The sequence below is a fragment of the Clupea harengus genome, chromosome 14, assembly GCF_900700415.2.
Source record: "Clupea harengus chromosome 14, Ch_v2.0.2, whole genome shotgun sequence".
NCBI classification, from domain to species: Eukaryota; Metazoa; Chordata; class Actinopteri; order Clupeiformes; family Clupeidae; genus Clupea; species Clupea harengus.
The window spans coordinates 4,721,697-4,734,781 of record NC_045165.1 but is presented as its reverse complement, the minus strand read 5'-3'; the positions used below and the strand labels follow the sequence as shown (position 1 = coordinate 4,734,781).

At 44.1% G+C, this 13,085-nt stretch overlaps 1 protein-coding gene across 1 annotated transcript in view; it reads right to left on the bottom strand.

The window, feature by feature from the left end:
- Positions 1–1,183: 1,183 nt before the first annotated feature.
- Positions 1,184–13,085, bottom strand: part of zgc:174356 (uncharacterized protein LOC100137120 homolog) — a 31,219-nt gene continuing 19,317 nt past the window's right edge. Inside the window, exons 6-7 of the mRNA XM_012824457.3 lie at positions 11,256–11,412; positions 1,184–1,998 (exon numbers count right to left, since the gene is read on the bottom strand). Coding sequence (XP_012679911.2) covers positions 1,947–1,998; positions 11,256–11,412 — 209 coding nt within the window. The 3' untranslated portion in view covers positions 1,184–1,946. The remainder of the gene's footprint in view (positions 1,999–11,255; positions 11,413–13,085) is intronic.

Below are 13,085 nucleotides of genomic sequence, written 5' to 3'. Positions count from 1 at the left end.
AAAGAGAACATTCCTCGCTGCCACCACACAGGCAACTGAAAATGCCTGAGAGCTCATGTGAACACATGGGGAGCTACCAGTTTCATCCAACTTTATTCAAATTTATAGCCACAGCCTCCAACTGCTAGCGGGCAGACTGACTTTTAACACACACACACATACACACACTGTGCATGTCCCAGTCCTCGCTAATTCATGACTCTCATTCAAATATACTACTCTTCACCCCTGGAATACAATTCCCAGCTGTTAAAGCCGTATTTCATAGTGCCGTTATTCATGATGCAGTATACTTAAAGCACTCCTACATGAAGACTGCCTTTGATAGTGAGCCACCTTAGAACATGTGCAAAACAAAAAACAAATACCTCCACAGTTTGAGAAATACAGACATAGAACGGATTTTTTAACTCTTCAAAGTTCCTTCTGAATCTTCTCTTACGTATTTCATGAATCTGTGTCGTATAAAAAAAACACCCATCTCATCCTCACAGTACATTTTGAGACTTCAAATAGTATTTAATCTTTTAAACAGCAGACGACTGAGCCATTTTTTGTGTACATGCAGATAAAGGGACTTGGATGAAATACTCCCAGCATGGTCCTCAAATAGAGCAGGCTGCCTAAACTCTGTGATACCCACAGGGAATTACTGTTTTCGAGGTAGCACTGTTAGAGACGTGGCTGTGAGCATCTTAAAGCACGCAACACCACTAAAATAAACTGCTACTCAACTGACTTGTCTTTAGCGTATAACACTCTTGAAATAAGCTGCTATTGAAATAACTTGCTATCTTCAGTTGTAAGTTCAATTTGCATTGTTTTGTGTGGAATGGAACAGTGTATGTGTGTGTGTGTGTGTGTGTGTGTGTGTGTGTGTGTGTGTGTGTGTTGTAGGTTTTAGGGAGAGAGAGATAATTTACAATTGATGGCCTCCAATGCTTAACAGCAAATCGCGGGGAATTAAAACGCTTAAGATTAGTTATCTGGCTGTAAATGAGGTGTCTGGGAGGCTTATTGGGATGAGAGGCTTAAGGAGGCTATTTTAATTATGTCTATCTGATACAAATCCAAGCTTTATTTCCTCCTCTTCTTAACCCGTGTGTAATCAATGTCTTGCTCCATCTTTCTGGGGACTCATTCTAAACACTAGTGACACAATGATGTTGAAAGAAAGAAAGTATAATATTCAATATGTTTGTTTATTAACATTGTTTAAATCTCCAGTGCAAAAATACTATTTCATACACCAATGTCCTTTCAGTTATTTTCACATTTTACATGGCATTTACAAAAAGTGTCACGAAAGGGCAGAAGTGTCAAATCTTACATTCATATGTACACATATTGATTAAAGGGAGACCTCCATTAAAAGTGCCATCAAAGACACACAGTGTGGAGCATTTGGCATGACAGGGAAGGCTGTGTGTTTGCCCCTGAGCCCACAGTCCACCCATGTGTTGTGCTCATCACATCTTTCACTCATCATTATATGTCATTACCATTCATTTTCACTGATTTATTACGGTGCTTAATTTTTAGTCCTGTGGTGACTGTAATGGGATGCTATGCTATGCTATGCTTTGCTATGCTATGCTATGCTATGCTATGCTATGCTATGCTATGCTATGCTATGCTATGCTATGCTAGATGTCTAACGTCTGACATACATGATGCTGGTAGTTTGTGCATCAGCTCTGTGCGTTCCCAAACATTAAAAACCCTCACATTCACCAAACCACGTGGTCAGCTCCTCCTCAGCGGTCTTGAGGATGAGGAGGGGGAGAAAAGAGAAGGAGGAGGTTCCCTCCAGACCTGGTCCAGAGGAATGAGGTTTAGCCCAGGTTGAGATACATTTATCCAGACCAGATCTACTTTCGAGATTCAGTCCTGGATCACCAGACGTGGATGAGTGGTCTGCATCTCACTGACCCATCTGTGGAGATTCAGTCCTGGATCACCAGACGTGGATGAGTGGTCTGCATCTCACTGACCCATCTGTGGAGAAAAAAACAAGGAGACGCTCAAGCATCTCCATCTGTCGTGCTGAGAGAGAGCAGCTTCATGGTCAGGTCAGAATTGAAACTGGTGAGGTTTACCGAAACTGGAGAACGGCGCAAAATTATTAGGCCAAGTATTTTTCCTTTTCATGCACACATAAAACCCCAAAGAAGTGGCACAAATATGGCCCATTATAAAAATAGATGAACAGAAAAAAGTTGAAGGTCTGGAATTTCTTTCACAAGACAAATTCGCTAAAAATGTTTGCCATTGAAACAGACAAATCAGTCAACACACACTCTTAGAGGCTGTATAAGTGGCCATTACAGGTGTCCCTAGCCTGGTTTAGATGGCCTTTTTTGAAGTGGGTTTCTGAGAAGAACAGCAGCCAGAGAGGTATTCTGTACCTTTGAAATGGAAATGGAAAGGACCCAAACAATAAAATCATTCACTCCTCAAAATGACATTGACATATGTACTGTCAATGTAAAGGGGGCTCAAGCACTGGGCTCTGTAAAGAGCCTTGAGACTATTTTATTCTTGTGGTGCAATATAAATAAAATTGAATTGAATTGAATTGAATTGAATATGTAAAAGGATCTACATTTTGAGATTGTGGACTGCAGGCATAGACTTGAACAGTTACTGACTTAGCTTGAAAGCACACTGCCTCACGATGGTAAGTAATCACTGTGACCTTTACTATGGAAAGGAAGTCGTGATGTCCAACATGACTGAACCCCTTAGGTGGGGATCACACTGACCAGTAGTCAGAGCAGAGTTTTTTTTCTTGTGTTTGCCAGTGGAATGTGTGATGCCTGCTACAGTCACGATAGCTTCCTGGGAGCGGAGTGTCAAATCCAGTTGAACTCGACTCTACTTTTGGAGCCCAACTCGCTCAGGGCTCCAATTTTACCAACCAACCAACCAACTAAATTCGCTGCGCATGAACTAAAGCTAATATAATAACTCAGCAAAATCATTTTGCTAATTCAAAACCATGAGAAAGATCCTAAGCGCAAACATGGGTGGGTCAGCGCAATGCTCCCACACACCACACGATAGCTTTAGTTCATGTGCGTCAGACGAGCTTTGCTCGTTGGCCGTCAATGAAATTTGGACCTTTGTTGTCAGCGCAGCATATCTTGGTTCAGGCATCCTCACCTATCAAACTTGTTAGGTTGTAAAAGGTGACCTATAGAGTGACAGCAAGGCCATTTACATTCTCACCTCTGAAATAACACCGTTAGATACAACCAGGTCGAACTTAGATAGAGCTGATAGAACTGAGCCCTACACTTATTGTGTTTTCTGCTGTTGCGCCATTGTTTCCAGTGTAATTGTGCTTCAATGTGTGGCAGCGTCTATGCTAAGCTAACGACTCCCTATTCAGAACACATGATGTTGACACACGTAGCGGGCACGAAAAACATCAATAAATACAGATCCTTCCCTTGCCATGTCGCCGAGCCAAACGAACAAAATATAATTATAAAATCATCCTTGCTTTCCACGTTGCTGAGCCACAGCGCTCTTAAACTCCATATCTTTCTGGGCTGAGTAAATGGTTTATTCTAGTTGTTTCAATGGAATGTGGATTAGGCACTAATTACCATCAAATATATTTATATGGTAATTTGCTTTTCAAAGGAATAAGCTGGCTAGCATCTGCTCTCGTTTTCTCTTCTTTCTTCTCGGAAGGCCTTTGCGTAAGGACTATTTATTCATGTTCATAAACAACAAAATACAAAAAATAAATTAACCGACAAGTATGCAGTCTCATCAGATCAGTGTTATTAAAAAAAACCTGCACATTTGAGATATGCAATTTCACTGTGATATTTCAGCGACTTTCACAACAGACCTTTTATCAGACGTCATTGATGCAACGCTAAACAAATCCTGACCAAATGTAGAATAAAAATTGAGACACTGAGTCTCAAGAAGAATTTGACACCAAGTCCAAATTGAGTGCTGATCCTTGCGGAGTCCTAATTATAAAGGCTGTCTCATCCTACGTGTGGTCCTATGTTTAGATATTAGTATGCCGCTGATGCTGCCAAGCTTTTCTGTTGACTGGAAAATAATGGTAGTTGCTTGACTGATGTTATTGTAAACGTAGACATTTTCACTAGGTATACAGTACAATTTCCAAGAACAAACATAAAATATTCACTCAGTTAGTGGTTAGTCTAATTCATACTTCCTCCTGGCTATCTATGCTTTTCAAATACCATGTTCGTCTTCCCCCTTACATAATAAACTACCAAGCAGTGTCTTGCACTGAATTAACACTGAGCAATAGAAATGCCCATTTTTGAACCTGAACTATTGTCTGAAGGTAACAGAAGGCCTTGTAGCTCTGTGATTCAGACAGACAGATACAAAAACCCCAATGTATTCTTTATAGTCTCATTGTCATACTTATTTAAGCTTATTTAGAGGTGGAATTATGTGTCTTTACGGTTCAATATCCCCTTTGTCGCAACATGTGTGTGCCCGAGGAACTGGCCAAAATGTAGTACCGTTAATATATGCTGATTGGCAGTCTCTGTGATCTCTAACATAATTGGCCTTAGGTGGCAAACACTGAAGATCTCACGCTTTGCATATTGCTAGACGGTGATACTACAAGTCCCGGCAACATGCTGTATCGTGACAGGAATGCCAGTTTCTGTGAACCCAAACAGACACACTCACAGACACACTCCACGCAAACTACATGTTCACCCCAACACATAATTAGATAGCTTACCATCTCTGCGTATGGAGATGGTAAGCTATACTTACTGTTAGATCCAGCCCTCTAAGGCTGTTCCCAACTCGCTGATACCTTAACTCATCTTGTGAATATTTTTTGCAAAGATGCTTGTTTGTTTTCCTATTATGTTTTTCTTTGTTCTTTCTTTTCTTTTTTTTTTTGGTCGGACCTTAATTTTCCAGTCGTAATGAGAGCGCAGAGCCGCGGAACCGCCACCGGAGCTGCGGAGCCCTAGCACGACTAATTCTCATCTCTGGTTCCGTCCCCCTGCGGGCCTTGGTGGCGAAGGCCTGAATCAAAGGCTTCGTTCTGAATCCCTCAAAAACATGCGCTTTTAATCATCATTCGTCTGCTCCGCCGAACTACCTGGCAGGGGTGGGGGTGGGTGGGGGGGGCTTATTCGGATGGGGACTTGAGCTGTCACTCAACGTGCACTCACAGAGTCAGAGTTAGATGCCCTCGTTCACCAGAAGAGCAAAGCAGAAAAAGGATGAGATATTTATAACGTGACATGACAGTGCGCTCATTATCGGATGAAGTGTGTGTGAGTGTCGAGACCTGCTAGTAGTTCACAGACAACTTTATTTTGTTTAATTGGTTAAATAATACAATAGCAACGGTATTTCTGTATATCATGGAATGCCATGCATACCCCACGGAGGACTTGTCTAACCTGTTTTTCATTGCCTTCCCTGGCTGAGGAGACCTCTTTCCTATTTATGATGCAAATAGAACAAGAGTCATGACAGGCAACAGAATCTCCTGAGTCGTACATATTTAATCCGCCTCATGCAACGCTCGTTCTTCTTTGCCGTTCCCGTTTCATATCACAATACTTAGCGACATTGAAAAACAGCCTCGGCGTAAAAGACAAGACAGTCTATTGAAATATACATAAGGACAACAATCCGCAGAATGCGGTAGGAAAAATTTCCCGAACACTGATCACAGACATTCAAAGCATCCAGACCACCCCAGATCCCACTCAGACCAGCTATGCTTTCAACCAAATCACCATGACATCAAAGGCAGCCGGATCCATGCAAAGTTCACCCCCCACCCCTTTTCCGACCAGTGTGCAGCTTGTGAATTCAAAGCACAGAAACGGCCACTTGTTTTAGCGGGCCCCACAAGCTTGCGAAGCCAACCTAGTCCCTTCAAGAAATTGTCCAAAGATCTTGACACGGCCGCCCCCGGGGCAGAAGTCGATAAACACAGCTTTCGGTGCAAATGATGAATAAATAAATTATCAAAGGGGAGCTGGGGAGAGAACAAAATCATATTGACTGCCTGGCATGTTCCCTTTGCCTGGGGCCGAGGCAACAAATGGCCAGTCCTTGCTGCAGATCTATGTGGACAGAATGGCAAAGATCCATCACGTGTAGGAGTGCAATGAGCTCCGCAAACCTATTCTGGCCATATGGGGAGGTGGGTGTGGGGGCGAGGGGGGAGCCTTCCTATAATCAATCCTCAGGCAACCCCCCAACACCACCCCCCCACCCCTGCATCCCCGGTCTTTCACCTTCACTCAATGGACATTTAATCACGTAACTAAAGAGGTCAGGAACAGCAGCTCACCCCCTAACTACCACTGATGAACACATTTATATGTATAATGGTGGGACTAATCTATTGCTTGTTTCTCTCCTGCTAGGGGCTACAGCTGGTTTCAGAAAGAAAAGACGGCATTGTCGCCTATGTGTGTGTACACGAGTATCCGCTTACACTGTGAGGTCCAGTTTCTACACCAAAATTACTTCACAATTAACGTTCATGCTAAAGATGTGCTTGCCAAAGCCATTTTGGTACAGATACACAAGTATGATTGGCAGATAGACACAGACGGGGAATACATATGCACTGTGTACATGAAGTACACCATCGCGGGCATAATGTGTTTTGCAGACGCACATCTGTGCCCTAGCACTGGCTATCTAGGTCAAATTTGAACATCTTTCGTTAGGGTCATAATTGATAGCACTTTCATTTTAACCACATAACAAGAAATATTTCTCCATTTCCTCATTTCTTTCCCTTTTGCAACCATGTCTCAAAATATATCCAACCATGTGGAAGGGCAAAATAATGTGTGTGTGTGTGTGTGTGTGTGTTTGGGGGGGGGGAAGAGAGATAAAAACAGGGACCTCAGCTTCCAGGTCTCCGGGAGATGCGGCTGGTTGAGAAGAGACTTTGATGGTTAAACCCTGTCTTAATCCATCCGTCTCTTGTGAATGTGTTTTTCTTGCGGAGCCTTGATAAGTGTTTTCAGTCCTGTGGAGGCAGACTTGCTCTTCCCCTCTCTCTTGCTTTATCTCAGCTTTGTTGTCGTCGTTTGCTTTTTTCCATCTCATTCTCTTCCTTTGCTGGCTGGCTGGCTCGCGCGCTTAAATATTCTGGTGGGTTGCATATGGGAAGACTTGCGAACCCTCTGTACGTGTTTCCTCCCTCTGTGTGTCTTGTACTTATGTGTCTTGTGCTGGCTTCTTATTTTCCCACTTTGCCCATGCATGAATGCACACACACACACTCACACACACCACACACACCACACACACACACACACACACTCACACATGCATGCAGAGAGTTGCGGAGAGTTACAAACAGCCATTCAATGTCATTGCAGTTAACTACAGAATTTCAATCCCTTCGAGTGACACATCCACCACTTCTTCGCACTGCTGTCGTTTTGTTAGAGATTCACATCAACAGGGCATCCAATCTGGAGAGCGAGAGACCTATCTGCTCTGATGCACACAGTGCTTAGTGCCCCACTCTCCCTTAATAACGTCACATCATTGCGTTGGTTATCATTCCATTTCCCTCCACAGTCCTGCTCGGTATTATTATGGGAGAGCAGTGCCGTCCTCCCTGCAAGCATCCCCTACCACAGCACTCTCTGGCCATGAGGCCTGGGCTAGCTTTGATGCAGTGGTGCTTCATGATGACAAATATGCCCAAATTGCTGCCTCTGTACCATACATTATGGGAAGTGTTTTTCTTCCCAAACACAACACAGAGGGGGGGGGGGGGGGGGGAAGTGGGGAAAAATGTAACCACTGAAATACTCAGTCATTATAATGCACTGTGAAAGCTTGTAGGTACATGACAGGACCTAAATGCAGTGCTTTCTGAGGTTCCCCCGAAAGCCAAAATGCCTTTTGTTTTGAATATACAACGGACACACAAGGTCTTCTAGTATACCGGGGATGAGTCATTTTTTCCCCTCCTCAGTGATAAAGTAAAATTACACCCCACATCCCTTGCTGCTGTAGAATCCGTGAGTAGAGTACGATAGAGGAGAGGAGAGAGGAGAGGAGAGGAGAGGAGAGGAGAAGAGAAGAGAGGACAGGAGAGGAGAGGATGGGAGAGGAGAGGAGAGGAGAGGAGAGGAGAGGAGAGGAGAGGAGAGGAGAGGAGAGGAGAGGAGAGGCCCATAGCACACATGTCCATTAGTGAGATGTGCGTTCTCCATGGCAGAAGAGCCAACTCTGCCATCCCCTCCATTAGAGGAACGGAGGGAAACTGGCTTTTTATTCAGGGAGATGTTTCATCACCCTAGCCTGTCATCACTGCATCATTCACCTCACACACTGTGTGTGTGTGTGTGTGTGTGTGTGTGTGTGTGTGTGTGTGTGTGTGTGTGTGTGTGTGTGTGTGAGCATGTCTGCATGTGTATGTGTGTTTGTGTGTGTGTCTGTGTGTGAGCATGTGTGTGTGTGTGTGTTTGTGTGTGTGTGTGTGTGTGAGAGCATTTCTGCATGTGTGTGTGTGTCTCTCATTCTATTTTTTTCCCCTTTCTTCAGAGGATGTCTGTGCTCGCTGAGATGCTTGTTCTCTAGGGGACTGTATTTGCCCTAGGCAGCCTCAGCCCTGGGGGAAGAGGAGGAGGAAGAGGAGGAGGAGAGAGGGAGGAGAGGGAGGAGAGAGAGGGAGGGAGGGATGCGAGGTTGAGAAGAGGGTGGATGGGTAGATGGTGCGGTGGGTGGGTGGGTGGGGTGCATCCCATTAGAGCTCTAATTACAGCCCCTGTGTGATAACCGCAGCGCACTTCACCAGCGCACTGCCACGCCGGGCACTTTATTACTGGGAGGTTGCCTTCGTTAATACCTCCATTACGAAAAGACAATGACTTAATTATGGAGTCGGAGGAAAGGAACACGGAATGTGCGTCATAATCAATTTAGGCACGGGTAATGGAGGCGGAAGAGCTGTTTACCATCATCTTGACAAGGGCCATCATTTAAGCACTGGCTGGTAGCTCAGGTCTTGTTGTCGCGAGTTAGGCCGACATGGCGAAGCAGAGCCTCCAGAGATGATTGTGATTTTAAGCGGGGGTGATAAGGCTATCCTTTAAGGGTGATAAGACTGTCCTTTAAGGGTCCGGTATTGACGTCACCCTTCACACTCTCCCCCTCTTTCTGTCTCTCTCACTCACAGACATGCACGGACCATGCGAGTCGTAATCTTGGCCTATCACTGTGACATGGACGAGACAAAGAAAACCTGTGACAGATTGATGCCAGGCTGTGAAAAAATGAGCTGAGGCGGTCGGGGGGACATAAAAATATCCTTTAAAAAGTTGCACAGTTGTATTTCTGCCAGAGTTTTGATGAGCTGTGAGTTTGGTTTAAAAAAAAAGGGGGTTCGTTGGTGCCTCTGTGAAGTCTTCCCTCATGATTAAAAAAGCAAAACTATTCATCATGGAACATAAGACAGCAGAAAAAAACAGGGCTTAAGACACACCATGCAAATATTACTGTAACACCATAAACAGACTTTCTTAAAGAAGCTATCCATCATGTGTTTGGATCAGGCCACATTTGGCTTCACCTGAGGTGACATGGCATCCCTGTGTGGAATGCCCGGATGCTGTTTGAAACCACTATTCAGCGAGAATGTACGGTGAAATAAATCATCTGTAAATTTAATACTTCATTTTGACTCAACATATTAAAATAGTAAGTTACCTGCAGATAACATTATTGTCTGCTAACTTGCTACACTCAAGAGTGAATACGTTTGCAAAATGATGGAGCTTTCTGAGCAATTTGAGTGATTACATTTTGTATTAATGCTATTTGAAAAGGTTGCACACATTTTAATTAAATGGTAATTGGTATTTCAATGTGGCATCATTGAAACTAAAATGATTAATTAGGACATGCAGAAAAACAGGACATGGTCTCTCTTTTGTCTTTGTATGTGTGTGTGTGTGTCTGTGTGTGTGTGTGTGTGGGTGTGTATGAGTTTGTGTGTGTGTGTGTCAGTGAGTGTGTGTGCATGCATATGCAATCATGGACACACGGGTGTGTGAACACACTTTGAAACTACAAAAATGTACATTACCAATCAAATAAATGCACAAGATGAACCCATCATTTAAACTACCTAAACATAATTGGTGACGACGAAGGAATCTGTGAGACTAAATGGGGTATTATTATTTTATCGACTATTATGAGAAAGAGACATTTATTTCCCATGTGTTTTGCAAGGAAGTAAACTGAATATGTGGGGCTTCCCTAGACACTGACGTCTTACTATAAACTCATTAATTTTCTGTTACAAATGTAAAGCACATACTAATTCTAGCAAAGACAATGCCAAAATGTCTCTGCTAATAAGACGGTAAATTGAAAGTGTGTCCAAGTGACGATGTGTGTGTGTGTGTGTGTGTGTGTAAAAGATTCTTGAGAATAAATGCCATTTTGGAAAACATCCAGTAATTTTTTTTCTTTGCTTCAATTTGTGTGGCGCTATTTAACGCAGATTTAATTTGTCAAACAAATAATTGCATTCATGACCACATGAAAACAATTAAGACTTAATTAACTTTTTGTCTCATTTCATCGTGGACACGGACACATGGTGGCAAAGATAAAAAATGTAAAACAATTACTAGCCTGGCTTGTGGTCACTCCTCTACCTCCTCCATACATTTCACAGTGTCTACTGAGGGAACAATACCAAGCAACAATAACAACATGGCTTTGTTCCTCTCCGATTCCTTCCACAGAAAAGCATCCGCATGACACACAACTGGTACACATAAACAGAACACTCCCTCCCCTGAACTCTGAGAATAGTTTTCACAAGTAAATGTTCAGCACACCTTGCGACATCTGGTCTGCCAAGTATGCGTTCAATTAAAAAGGTGAGTTAGACAGCTAGACACTTGTGTTTTTATGTTTTTATGTACGTTGTTCCTGGCCGCAGGGTTTTGGGTTGATTTAGTGATAACACATATGAGAAATACACTGGAATCAGGACACTTAATACCCTTGGTATCACAAACACCTAGTACGACAACCTAGCATGCAAAATGCTAAAATAATTGTGACATAAACAGTGATATCCACTTGCCTCAGGTAAAGATAAACAACAGGGACAGTTTGTCAACCTTTGTGCTAAAACACACATCTTCCTTCACACATCTTAACACCCTACCTACCATCATTTGTGACTCCATGACAAAAAAAACATTACTCACTGCATGAGGATGAGGACGATGAGGCAGAAGCCGGCCATGACGATGAAGGGCATCCCGGGGAAGGTGGGCAGGGTCAGAGGGTACATGCCGTTGAAGATGACAGCGGCGAAGAGGATGCAGGTGGCCTCCACGGACGCCGAGAAAGAGAACATGGCACCTGGACGACAGGGAGAGCCAAAGGTGAGAGGAGATGAGGGGAAGGAGATGCAAGAAAAGGGGTGGAAAGTTCTGTGAGGGTGAGGAGGTCAAAGGTCACTGTGGGTCAGCAGCGCTCCGGAGGTGGTCACAGTCTATCGCTAAATCCAGGGGAAGGATCTCTTGCCCAAATGCTGACAGTAAATGGCAGGTCTGAGATTTTAATACGCAGCATCTCCTCTCAGCTAGATAACTGCCGCTTAAGGCCTCATGCGCACTGGCTGCGTTGTGTGTGCATTGCGTGTGCGTTGAGTGTGCGTTGTGTGTGCATTGTGGCTGAATTCCCTACTTACCTGCGTTACCCATGTTAATGGGTTATCGCCTGCACACTGCCAACGTGAGACGCGCATCTCTGGCGCGGCCGGAAAATCAATGACAAAAACCCCCCCCAAGTGAAGCACTTGCAAGGCAGACAGTGTGAGGCTGGCCTAAGCCCTTTCTGTCCTTTTGTGCCTTAAAGTAAGAGTGTTTCCTATTTTACACTAGTCTGTTTCCATGACGCATGGTGATGGAGCAAAAACTGGATACGTTTATATATATATAAATATATATTAAAAACAAATGATAAATGTAGCCATTCATAGAAGCCTTTGAGGAAACAAAAGGTTATCGAGACCGGCAAGTGCATTCCCTGCAAGAGCAGAAGAAAAACTTTTTTTTGTATTATTGAGAGGCCTTGAGGGGCAAAACAATGCAGTGGGTACACCAATGAAATGCCCCCTTAGCAGACCGGTGTGTGTGTGTGTGTGTGTGTGTGTGTGTGTGTGTGTGTGTGTGTGTGTGTGTGTGAGTACTTCTGGATGTTAGCGGAACAAGGTACACCGATGAAATGCCCCCTTAGCAGACCGGTGTGTGTGTGTGTGTGTGTGTGTGTGTGTGTGTGTGTGTGTGTGTGTGTGTGTGTGAGTACTTCTGGATGTTAGCGGAACAAGGTACACCGATGAAATGCCCCCTTAGCAGACCGGTGTGTGTGTGTGTGTGTGTGTGTGTGTGTGTGTGTGTGAGTACTTCTGGATGTCAGCGGAGGAGTGGAGGCGACCATGCACTTGAGGACACAGCAGAGAGGCTTTAGCGGAACAAGGTACACCGATGAAATGCCCCCCTAGCAGACCGGGGGAGATCTGCTATTCCCTCTACCAAGTAGAGCGGAATGGGACGAGGTACACAAGGGGGCAATCTCTGAGTGCCTCAGACATGGAAATGTTATTGATCAGAGGCAGAGGCAGAGCGGTGTGTGTGTGTGTGTGTGTGTGTGTGTGTGTGTGTGTGTGTGTGTGTGTGTGTGTGTGTGTGTGTGTGTGTGTGTGAGTGTGAGTGTGTGTGTGTGTGTGTGTGTGACTGTGTGTGTGTGTGTGTGTGTGTGTGTGTGTGTGTGTGTGTTGTGTGTGTGTGTGTGTGTGTGTGTGTGTGTGAGAGTACTTCTGGATGTCAGCGGTGGAACAAGTGAAAAGTACACTCTTAGCATCTGTCCTTGTTCTGCACTGCACAGCAACTCTTGAGGGTGGAAATACTCAATACTCGATTGAATCTGCATTAGTTTAAGTGCAGAGCCACTGTCTACTTTGCTATACTGTATGGCCAGGTGTAATACTCGTGTGTGTTGGACGTAAAGAGTGACCCAGAGTGCACTTGATC